General features: G+C 36.3%; 1 protein-coding gene across 4 annotated transcripts in view; it reads right to left on the bottom strand.

Moving 5' to 3' along the window:
* The window catches only part of singed (fascin domain-containing protein singed), a 369,629-nt gene that overhangs the window by 7,313 nt on the left and 348,945 nt on the right, over positions 1-13,371 (bottom strand). For all 4 annotated transcript variants that reach the window (XM_067103402.1, XM_067103413.1, XM_067103385.1 and 1 more), the window contains 2 exons: positions 2,307-2,463; positions 1,263-1,427 (listed from right to left, as the gene is read on the bottom strand). In XM_067103402.1, coding sequence (XP_066959503.1) covers positions 1,263-1,427; positions 2,307-2,463 — 322 coding nt within the window. The remainder of the gene's footprint in view (positions 1-1,262; positions 1,428-2,306; positions 2,464-13,371) is intronic.

A 13,371-nucleotide genomic window follows, 5' to 3' on the forward strand; every position in this document is an offset into this window, starting at 1 on the left:
GTATAAGCCCCATTTATTTTTGTTTTAAGAAACCTACCAATTCAGTAATTAAAAAAAAATTGTCAATCATTACAAATACTTTGCCACAAGAAGCTCTTATCATGAGTATACTTACTTTATTCAGACAAAACAACAGTTCAGGAAACAAATGCACATACCATTTATTTCTTGACTACTACATAAATATAATTATGAAACTGATCTTGGAAAGGTCTTTACAAAATGTGAAAGGTAACTTAAAGCATGAGTGCATAAGCTGTTTGTAACTCATTACATCATTACAATGAAGTTCAACTCTTCACCTCAAAATTTAATACAGCGCTACTATTTAGGAAACTTCAGTAAAGCATTTGGACTAACCTGGAATAGAAATCAAACACTTGAATACTTACACATTTCATTATCGTAAACCTACATAAGCTACACTATTTCCTAATTTCTTTCAAATGAACATCATAATCTTAGGAAGCTTGAATTTCAAGTCAATGGCCCCTGCAGGCCTGCTCCATAATAGGGTTCATCTATGCATTCCTCAAAATTATTTTTGTACTCTCTGGATATTATTTTTTTTTTTTCCCTGGATATTATTTTTTTTTTCTATTCCAACACCTTAACATGTTTCTACCTACTATTTGAAGACTTCCAAATTTTGCAATCTTGTCAATGATCATTCTCTCCATATCCCTACATATACAAACTGCTAAATTTCTCAGTCAATCAACTCCTTTACAAATACAGTGCGAATCCAATTCGCCTAAATACTCCGCTTTTCTTTCATTTGCTTTTAGACACAGCAATACAGCCCATGGAAGAGCTGGCGTAACAATCCCCCATCAACCAAACTTTAGCCTTCCTAAGTGTTAATCTGTAACTTGCTCATACTGATTTGCCTTCCAAACTACTTGTCATTGTCTGTAGCATTGACTCATGAATACTTTACTTCCTGAAGTCCATTAAATTCAGTTTTCATGTTTCTCATTTTAAAAGGTCTTACACATTTTCCTAATTTCTGTGGCTTAGCTTCTCACCAAACTTCAATCCTAACCTCTTTTCTTGTCCCACCATCTGCTTTTTCCTTAAAATCTTTCAACATTTCCAAAGGTTAACACAGCTGTCTGAGCTCTACTTTTATTTAAAACTATTTCTTACTACTGCTTAAAAACACTGAATACAAATTAACAATACAAAAACCTCAAAAATTTTATATTGCCATAATAGAATATGTTGAATATACTCATGATTACAGGTCAGTGTCACAATACCTGTTGATCAAGTAGAAGTAAAACCGTGCACTCTCTTCATCTGGAGTGTCAGCATTGGCGAAGAGGTGACCGGACTTCTTGGTAGCAATGTATTTGCCATTATTGGCCTGGAAGGCTACAGATCCATCTGGCTGCCAGTGGAAGTTGAAAAGAGCATTTGACGTTCTGAAAGAGAATGTGAAATTTTATTCAAGGAATGAAAAACTGACAATAAGATTGTGGAAGCTACATGTAAAATTCAGTTTCTTTGATGTACCATAAAAAAAAGGTACTCTTTCACTATCGAATGGCTTAAGCCATCCATCCTTTTCTCTCTCGCTAATCTTGATGAAATACAACTTTAAAACAGGACAATTCTGTTAAATCCCAGATAAGTCAAAACACAACTAATCGTTTTGCAGTCGTCTTCCCTACGCTGGTTACTAAACTTGTGCTTGCACAACTTTTCCACACAGAATAACTTTTTTTTTTTTTGGTGGCAATATTTCTTGGATAATCTTGCTGCCAATGGCACATAGGTATTCGTAAACCAATTACAGAAGGAACTCCAAGACCACTTACAAAATATCTCTACGCCAAATACTGGGTTTTTATAAACAATACTGTACTAAATAGAGCTACTACACTAATAGGGGCAAGGGGAAAAAAACTTCTACAAAAATCTATGAAATGGAGGTGCAACGTCACTTACTTTAAGTATTTCATACTTCCGTGATGGTGCTGGAGCACATTAAACAATCAGCATTTTGTTATTCACTCCCTTGAAATGTTATCGCGTCTCACAAGTCTCCTTTACTTGACGTGAGTAAATGTTCGTGCTGATTAAATGTATTTTATTTTATTTTATCTTTTATTTATTTATTTATTTTTGCAAAAAATTTATCACTAAAGCAGAAACTGACTTGCATTACTGTTCTGCATTGAAAATGTTGTTTGCGTGATGAGACGGGGAACTGAACTAAGTTACTACAAAACCAAGAACAAAAAATTATAGACAGCTATACATTTCAAACGAAAATGTTTATTATTATTAATCATACTTACGGCTTAGTAGCGTTGGCCTGAATGCCACCTCCAGCTTCCAAAGTCCAGTACTTGTCTTGCATGGTCCTCACGTACCATCTCTTGGTCGCACTGTCGTACTCCAACTGGAACTTTTCGTGATCGGAAATCTCCTCTTGGTTGGCCGTTACATCGACACCTGGAATGGGGAAAATCTATAAATATGGAAATCAAACTCATTTGAAAAAATTCATAGTTTTCAGCTATTTGTTTTGTAGTAATGACAATATTTAGCAATGCTGAAATCGTAGTCAGAAAAACAAAATGCTACCAGGATTTCAATAAGGAAACTAGTCCGATACAGGAAAGTAACAGAAAGGTAAATAAACATTAAAATGGAATTACAAAGGAAAAAAAGTAAGGTAAATTATGAAACAACTGAGTCACTTGGCCCCTGCTAAACAAAAGAGCATTTGAATCGAAAGTAAGTATTGCACTGGGCGAAATGTTTAATTTTTTGTGTGGACAATTTAAAAGTATGTACCACAATCAATTTCTCATCAAAGTTTATCATCATCCATATCAAGGTTTTGAGGAACGTCGCAAATTAAGCACTTTGTAAAATAAAGTGAAAAACTATACTTTGTAATATACACATATATTCATATTTGTCTGTGTAGAAAGCGACATGGTTTGATACAACAACAAAATAAGAGACACCCCCTCCCCCGCCCTCTCTCTCTCTCTCTCTCTCTCTCTCTCTCTCTCTCTCTCTCTCTCTCTCTCTCGTCTAGCAGCCACACCTGCCATGAAAAGGAATCGAGTAGGTGTGCTTTAGTGAGCATCACACCTTTAAGTCTCCATCTCTGATAATTATTCACAAAGGGAAGTCCTCCGCAGTAGCAGTAACGCTACTTTAAAATGAAGTCAGATATTGTGTACCAAGGCTCGATCTGGACTCTCGTTTAAATTATATAATAACTTTCACAATACTTGACACGTGAGCATTACAGAATCTCGGGCAGCAACACATTCGTTGTGTAAGTGTCCCTCGATAAGGACAAGTTGAAAAACGTTGAGTGGAGTCAGTGTCTGGATGGGTATATTTGACAAAGGGTCACAGCAAGCACATAAAAATTTTGAATTAGCCAAGGCGTGTTTTGAATTCTGCAAGTAACAGCTATCGAATTGATTTTTAGACAAACTTAAATTTCTCTTCGTAAGACCCTCATTAAAACTGGAATCCCTCCTAGTGTTTACAGTATTAGAAAGTTGCCTTGGATAACAATGTCACAGGAGACTGACACCAAAATTGAAAACTATTCATTCTTGCATTTAACAATTTTCTTTTTTTTAGTCGTGAGGAAACAAGAGCTTGCGTGCCTAATGCTATGTACACACACACACACACACACACACACATATATATATATATATATATATATATATATATTTATAGACATAGAGGCAGACAGATATTACCATTTTCCCCCCATAGGCGAACGAGGGCCCCAGAAGGATATTCTTCCGGTTTTTACCAAGTCTCCAACGGAAGAAGTTTTTAGCGGCATGCACTTTTATCGACCCTAGCTAATGCTGATGCCCATTAACAGCGCGGTCAACTGACTTGCGGCAAGCCAAGACGGAGCCACGGGCTTAAAAAATGCTCTAGCAGAATTACGTAGCCTTCCTCCTAACGACTCACATCGAGATACAAGGGTTGTAAACTTTTTTTTTTTTAATAATTAGACCATAGTCATATAGTGTTAAAACGACCTATACCTAACTTTGATATGAAACAAAATAATTCAACAAACAAAAGTGTTACTGATATTCCAGACAGCAATGAACACCACTAAATCAGTCACTGAGCGGAAGACGTATTCCGTAATAATCCCGGTAATGAAATCCAACGCACGTTTTCCTACGCTGAATATGTAAACTTAGGGCAACTATTCTCCTGCTTCCTGAATCATGGTCTGCAGATAAAACGAGAGTCAAATCCTCGGGGTGGGGGGGGGGATGGGTGCCTACAATAGTGCGTATGTGTTGTCTGTACGAGACACCAGCTTCTTGATTAAAATATGACTGTTGTTACCTTAAGCTTGTGTCACAAAATAAAGTGGCCGTTAAATCTCATGCAACTGTTACGCAAGTGTTGCCACTGGCAACTTGCGAATCAGTCTCAAAACGTAGGGATAGTTATTCAAATTGAAATACATGATTCTTAAATTGAAATACACGAATCTCGGGAGTTTTAATATTAAGTAAATTCTATTGGGTCGAGTTTCAAAGAACTGGAGGGGCAAGATTGACAATAATGTTTACACTCACTCTCCATGTTCCAGTACATTAGAAATGCCCACAAAATCTCGTCATTTTTATGGTGTATTCCCTCAAAATTGCCAGTTAATTCTATTCTACGATACTTCATGGGCTACTGAAGCTAAAACCTCTCTCTCTCTCTCTCTCTCTCTCTCTCTCTCTCTCTCTCTCTCTCTTCTCTCTCTCTCTATATATATATATATATATATATGTGTGTGTGTGTGTGTGTGTGTGTGTGTGTGTGTGTGTGTGTGTGCACATGTACAAAAGCTGCTCCTTTGTTTCTCCACGAATACGTGCGCCATGAAGGTACAGACTCGGTTCTCAACAAGTCTGGCTCTAGGGATGAGGTTGCTAACGCCGTGCCCTTTCCTTGACCACAGGCCCCTGATGACAAACCTCAGTTGGATACACTGGTGAGCGGTAAGCGAGAATTGAACAAACGACCTTGCGACACAACCCCAGTGCTCTACCAATACACTATGGCACCTACGTGGGTATATGTACAAAAACAGTTTAAATAAGTCTACAACAATGTGTTTTGTCCTTGTAATAAAATAAACTTTTACAATCCTTGTGTTTCGAAGAAAGTCTTCGGGGGAGAGATGGAATTTTAACATTGCATTTCAAACTTACAAACAACCAAAGCGTTCAACATTTCCTATACACAAAAAAGTACATCTTGCCGACATGGCTCCAACGTCGAAATTAAAACAAGTCGGCGAAGGGCTATAGCGGTTATGTATCTCAAACCTACCAACCATACTATTCAGCTAATCTGAAGGTTTATTTCAACTGGAAATGGTACTGAGAAACGATGTGTTTTCATATGCTTACTGATGGTGCAGTGGCCAAAGGCCCCTGCTGTTATTTATTTGCTTTAGGTCTGGATACATTCTTTTTTTGTCAATGATCTTAGTTTTGATGGACTTGGAAACTGAAGGTACTCTGGATTTGCTACATACGCATTATGCTATCTGTATATTTAAAAATACTCTTGATAACTGCATGTATCCTATTCGCAACGAACTAGATAGAACCCTTAAACAAAACACAACTGACAATGGAAAAACAAGAATAAAAAAAATTATCGCTGTTATTAACAATGTGTATATTTTTTTATATGTAAAATAAACCTTATAGTACTTGACTATTTGTCTTCTGCTGAACACAATTACCGCAAATGAACTTAATCTTTAGCAAGAATAATACATTTAAACGAAATTACTGCAGCATCAAAATTTGTTCTGATCAGTCTGAAAAAGGCATCATGACGCATAAACTCCTGCGGGCCTTGAAGCTTCTCTTGTACACACATGCTCGTGGTGAGGTTACAACAGACTGTAACCACGTTGCAGATACCGATGGAGTGTAACAGCTACAGCAGGTGAACGTTCACCACGAAGCAAATGATACACCGCTAAAGTAAGAAAGGGTTAAAAACACGATGTTAAAAAACTACCTGCGACAGATTTTTTCCTTAATGGTTACCTTATTTAAGCTTGTCATACACATCCACTCTCCATCAATTTTTAACACTGACGTATCTACCCTCTGTTACTTAATTTCGTTAGCTTTTCGAGTACATACAAGCTAACCAATCCCAAGTTGGAGGCAGTTATTAATAGTTATGAAAGCACCTGTACGAGTGTCTGTAATTTAGAATTACACTAGCATTCTGGAATTTTAAACATATTTTAAACAAAGTTGAGGCATTTTCAAGCATAAAAACGATTAATATTGACTGTAAATTAATTTTTAAAAAATAAGCCATCAAAATATGCTACAGGTCAGCACATATATACTTATATCATTAAGTAGCGTGACACTTCGTCATCTGCTAACACCAATCCCTTGAGAGCGATAATTTCCCTCCTTCCCATGCACAAAATGCCATAATGACACGCTTTCTATCTCAGTATTAGTGGAAAGTACTGATATATTGAAGTTGTGCCTTTAAAACGGCTCCTGACTTGATTTTCCTCACGCCAAGAGCACACCACACCCCAAACCCCATCCAGTTCAACCAAAACAAAGACCACCCGGTGTTTCCTCCCTGGCCAGTTCCTATTCCACTGTAACCCTCAGTTCCACTTCACGGAACCTGCCACGTGTTCACCCGAAAGCTCCCACTTGCACTCGTCTGAGGGAACCTTGTGTTACTCACTTGGCCAACTCTCTCTCTCTCTCTCTCTCTCTCTCTCTCTCTTCTCCTCCTCACACTCTCTCTTTATTTATTTATTGAACAGAAATACATTCTGTGATTCAATATCATGTCTTATATTCCTCCTCACAATTTCCGGCGTTATATATATTTTATTTATTTATTGATGTATATATATACAACTGAGAAAACAGGCCCCAATGTATATATATATATATATATATATATATATATATATATATATATATATATATATATATATATATATGTATATATATATATATATATATACAATCATGACTTATATCAACATTCATTATATGTACAAACAAATATTATATATATATATATATATATATATATATATATATATATATATATATATATATATATATATATATATATAGTATAAATGTGTCTGAAAAATCAAAACAATTTTAGGATCCAAAAAACTTTTGGGATAAATTTTCTAGGTACAGGTATGTTTTTTTTTTTTTTTGAAATATCCGTAATTTTTTTTTTAAATGTCACATACCCCTTCCCATATATGTATTTATACACACATATAAATATATATACATATGTATGTGTGTATATATATATATATATATATATATATATATATATATATATATATATATATATATATGGGAGACTTGACATTGAAAAAACTATAATTCTGACTGTCGCAAAAACAGTGAATATCTCTGCCTAGAATAAATTATTCTCTGGGGTTATTATAAGTGGGGAAAACATCTTTAAGATGCTTCAGACAGAAAAATACATATTCTGGTTCTATTTCTGGACTAAGAAACATTCGCAGTCATTAACTTGAGTTTTCTTCTTATCTAATTTACAGAAGACGTGACACTATTATAATCTTCATCATCCTATGCTTATACGAGGTTTATACGAGTATTTTTCACTTAAGTTGGGTATCGTTATTTGTATGAATCAAGTACACTGTCATAAGGCTCATCCGTGATCATTTTTTATCCCCACCCCTCCCTCCTCCCATGTGTTTCACTTGCCGTCGGCATATCCACTAAAAGAACATCAACTACCTGTTAATATTCCTATCCTGGACTACGGTTACTAATTGTCGTATTATTAGCATGCGACGAGTTGGTATCGATTAATACAATATCCAAAGATAACAATCACGCTATAATTAATATTTGATTATTCCCGGCATGATTAAAAGCCATTATGTTTGACATAAGTGACAAGAGAACAGATTTTACGGTGCATGAAGCTGGGTTCCACGATAATAATTCATTTGGGATTTTCACCTCTAATTAGAAAAAAAAGTTTCTGGAGTGTCTATCACTGCCATTTAATTTGTGATGTCAGGTTATTATAACAAATCATCTACTGCTGTAATTCAGCAGCACTGCGGGTTGAATTAAAAAAATTCTGTTTAAGTTAAAAGCAATAAATGGCGCAGTAGAAAAAAAGAACTAAACGCTATAAAGTGTTCGTCTATCTTTAATCAGCGCTGCAGTAGAACTGGACGCCAGAAAAAATGTCAGCCATCATTCCTCGACTAAAGTTAACAAGACGAGAAGGAATAATGCAGATGGAGGACACGTATTCTGAATTCGCCCCTCCAAATGGAACTCTGAGCAGAGAAATTACTTGAGAAACGAACCATCGATCTCCTGTAGTCTCCAATAAACTGTCTTAATCTTCGTAATGTTCATTTAATGTTACTTTATGTCTGACGCTTAGGCCCGTACGAAAATGAAGACGCGCTACCGAATAAACCAATTTAAATCTGCGACTTCGAAATAAAATTGGGAAATATGTCACCCGTGACAACTCACCATTCTCTCCCCTTTCCGAGCCAATCTCCCCTCAGCAAAGCCCCCTTTCCTCCCCTCAAATTCACTCGCCCACCCTCACACGGTTTACAGAAAGGAATGTACCTAATGAGAAATGGGGAAGACACAACCACTGCACAAAGAGAAAGAAAGGCCGAGAGGAAATAGTTAAAACTGAAAGTGAGATCAGATGGATGCAGACTTAAAGGGAAGACTTCTAGGAACGGGACGAGTAAAAATACACAATAACACTTAGTGAGATAGAGGTAAAACCTCAAAAAATACTCGAAACCGAAATGAAGATAAAGAAAGGCTCTGAGAAAACCATTAGATAAATACTTTACACGAAAATTTCAGTAGAATTTGATAAATTCAATACAGGGAAGAGATAATTTTGAGAATTTAGGGATATATCGATAAACTGGCTTAAGGAGCGAAGTAAAAAAAAAAAAAGCACACACAAAGAATTCGAAAAATAAAACACGAACACTGTCAACACTTGAGTGAATACAAAGTAAACAAAAAGGCTTCAAAAACTTCAGCACAGTTCGTGTTGTATTTTCCAAATTCTTTGTTTCTTTTTTCCACTTCCCTCGTTCCTTGAGCCAGTTTATCGACATATAACATCTCTGTGTTGAATTTATCAAATTTGATTGAAATTTTTGAGTAAGGTATTTATTTAATAGTTTTTCCACAGTCTTTGCTTACCTTCGTTTCTATTATGAGAGTTTTTTGAGGTCTTACCTTTATCTTCCTAAAGTATTACAGAGTCGTATGTCAGGTCCTCTGACCCAACGAGCTCAAAATGGAAAGGGAAACTTATAATAAAACTACTTGACTGAATTAGGGTAAAAGTAACAACTTTATAAAAAGGACTGGCTGCTAAAATTACTCCTTAAACATACTGGAACTCAAGGTTCTACATATGTATTTATGAACAATAAATACTTACAATAATAATTAAAATTCACAAACAACGAAAAACGAATGAAAAATTTAAACTGCTTATGCAAATCTGTCTTGGCCCAATTGTACTTTTTATTTTAATGTTTTATAAATGAAGCATTCGACATACGCAAGTCTCCTAAACTTTGGGTTTTATGTGCTTGATGTGAAGATTGTGGGGGGGGGGGGGTGAATGGCTGCATTGAACATACATGACGCTTGTAACTTTAGCTTCCGGTTTGTCTAAGCCATGATGAATCAAAGCCAGCAGAAAAAACACAAAGCACCCGACGGTGGCAAATTCCTACTTGACCTTTGACCTCTAAACATCGGCTTCATTAGTGGATTATTGACACCAATTATGAAGCCTCTATCTCTTATAGAGAGTTCAAAAGTAATTCCATGAAAAAAAAATAGACTTCAACCTGGCGGACGGTCAACCGGTGCCATAAAAATAACTTGAGAAACGAAAATTTAATTGCGCACCGTATGTGAAGTCACTATGGTACCTGTATAACTATTGTAAACTGAGAAAAATAACAGAAGACGCCATCCAACAGCAAAAATTTAGGAGCCCAAAAAGCCACGAGGGCTCCAGTAATCTACACCTAACGGCAACGTTAATCACACAATCGAACCGTTCCTATTACGTACCGGTTTCACTCTGCTGTCGTGAGGTGGGTAATTACCTGGGAAAAATCACTGCTCTTTGTAAGAGTGAAAATGTGGAAGGCATCGGAGTGCAGGAGCTAGTAACAAAAATACAAACAATAAAACCACGTGTTGCATCACTAAATGCTGCAGATTAATTGCAGATTAATAATAAAGGCGACTGTCTATGAACCTTAAAGATTTATTTGTCACAACAGTCCAAAACCTTTCCCAAATGCCCATATGTGACCTCCAATGGAAGTGTAAATAATGGATTTCATTGGCGTTATAAACCTGCCATTAAATCTACGTGTCTGGCCATGTACATGAGGGCAGTTGCCTTAAAAAACTGTGGGCGAGTGTTTTTGTTGATCTTAGTCAATAGAGGTCGCGATTTTCTTTACAATCGTGCATTACGTAAGTTGTTCTTGTGTAGAAGTAAACACACGTGATCAGGCGAATATAATCATGAAATTGAAGAACACCAAGAAAAACCGACAAACTTCCATCGTAACGTTTATGTTTAATATTATTATTGCAGGTGCTGGTTAAGGCCAAAGTTTTAACAGTAACATAAAATGCGTCAATAAGTACCTAATGTATATTTATACGACATCAACCGACAGCACATTTAACAGAAAAAATCCCTTGCATATTTTAATGAGTTTTATATAATTTAGGGAACAGTTTTCTCCTCGAAAACCATGCATAATTCTTACAATAAATTAATTTCATACCTTGTTACCTTGCATCAATAAATCAAATTACAGCGTTAAATACTGAAAATACACCCTGGTCACGCAACTGTTCTACTCTTTACTACAGTCGTATAACGCATACCAGGCTAAAGGACGGGGAGATTGGGAGGTTGGGAGGGGGATGAAGGTCGACAACACAACATTAAACTTTCCCGCCGAAGTAATTAGAGAGATCCCAGGGGGAGTTTGGCAAAAGGGAAGCCCCTTTAAATTCCCCCAATCGACACGTGCTACTCTTCGCTAATCCCCCTTACAGCGTCATCCGAACCGATATCATAGGGTTTGATTCCCTTATAATATCCCTCTACGCTATCAAGCACCTTTTAAATCGTTCCCTCTCCTGGTCAACTTTCACCTTGGCTCACCGATGTTTCACATATGACTGTTACAAAAATTAAATAAAAGCAATATATCCTTTCCAGGTAGTACTTATAAGAGCATTTTAAGTCTACTTCGTATGTTTTACTACTGGGCGTGTTTCAAGTTTCAAACTTTTAGGCTCCAATTACTCTCTCTCTCTCTCTCTCTCTCTCTCTCTCTCTCAGATGAGAAGCAAGTGCGACCTTTTTGTGATACTTTCATATCTAAAAATTATCTTGGACAAACTAACAGTCGACAACATTCTAATGTTTTGGTAGCCGGAGACGAGAACTACTTCCGCTCTTTTAGAAATTATATAATTATATTTTGGAAAGGCTTACGTATCCCTACTACATTATTGGCAAAACAGCATGTCTGGCCTCCGTCTGCAAGTTAAGTGAAACTTTAAGAGCAGAAAATCCCATGCATTTACGAATCTCAATTTTATACCTGGAATTCAGTGCGTTTAAGGCTCATAGTTGGCGGCACACACACACACACACACACACACACACACACACATATATATATATATATATATATATATATATATATATATATATATATATATATATATATATATGTTGAAAATATACACAGTAAATCAGTACAAAGTAGGCAAAAGTCGGACTTGGAATGGAAAAAACTACTCATCAGGAGAGTGAGGTTAGAAGCATGCGGCTTGCAACCTCATCCACTGTTCGAAAAAACGTGTTATACGGAGGCACTTTCCAAAGCCGCTTCCTCATGGGAAAGACATCAAGGTCGGCTGGTCAGTATGTTCTCTTATGCATAGTTATAGTCATAAATATACACATACACACACACACACACACACACACACACACACACACATATATATATATATATATATATATATATATATATATATATATATATATATATATATATATATATATATATATATATATATATACTATAAATACGCACAAGAATGTCATAAAATGAAAGCATGGCTGTACTGAACTCTTTCTCCAGGTATGACACCATATCCTTGTTGTCATGCGAGGAACCAAGGAAGAGAGAAAAAAGTGAGAAAACCCGCACAAAAGTAACAATCAATTCCAGTCCAATAAAAAAATAAATATGAGGGAAACCAGAAAGCGAGAGAAACCTCACTATAGCCCTCGTTGTTATTCTCATTAGCTGTAATGTCCAGGTGGGCAGAGCAGCTGAGCCGCTGGTTCCGGTTAGCGAATCCACATTTTTTTTCTTTTTTGGGTGGTGGGGGGGGGGTGGATTTGGAGGGTGGGTAGGGGTGAAATGGGATGAGGGGTCAAGAACTAGAGTGGCTGGCCTTTAACTGACTAAGTAAGACCAATGACGATATATGGACTTGATATAATCAACTATGAGAAGCGTTGCTACTACGCTATAGAACAAATAACTAAACATGATTTTACATTTTATGCATCCAATTAAGACGTTTTCTTTCCAGTGATCTAGTCTAAAAGTGATCAAGTCTGAAAGGAGTCAGTTAAAAGAACGAGCCCAATTTGCGGCTACGTATATATAAAAAGATAAATTTAAATCAAACCATCAGAGCCGAATCAACACCCACCCACACCCGAAATTCGTGAGTAACGGATATCTTTTGCACGAATCGCATAACATGCTCATCTGCCTCCATAGCCCCTTTTTTCCCGGAGAAAGTCAAACTAGAGAGGAAAAATGGACAAATCCGCTTATCAAAGGATTATATTTATGGACAGAATCCGGCAGTAGGGGAGGAAAAGTTAATCCTATATTCATTACCATGGGATCTCCGTTTGTTGCTTGTGACCATCGGGTGAGGCCTTGACTTACATACGTCAGCGCATGTAACAAAATAATGATACATATCGAGCTTATGGTCTTAACTGGTTTGCAGATTGGTTACACCTCACCACTTATCGTATCTTGACATTAAATCAAAGATTTAAGGCAAAAGTGTCGACCTTTGTAATATATAAATCGAATATGTCACTCTGGCAGAACTTGCATGACAACGTATATTAAAACAAGAGACAATATATATATATATATATATATATATATATATATATATATATATATATATA

This window comes from Macrobrachium rosenbergii, chromosome 1, assembly GCF_040412425.1.
Source record: "Macrobrachium rosenbergii isolate ZJJX-2024 chromosome 1, ASM4041242v1, whole genome shotgun sequence".
NCBI classification, from domain to species: Eukaryota; Metazoa; Arthropoda; class Malacostraca; order Decapoda; family Palaemonidae; genus Macrobrachium; species Macrobrachium rosenbergii.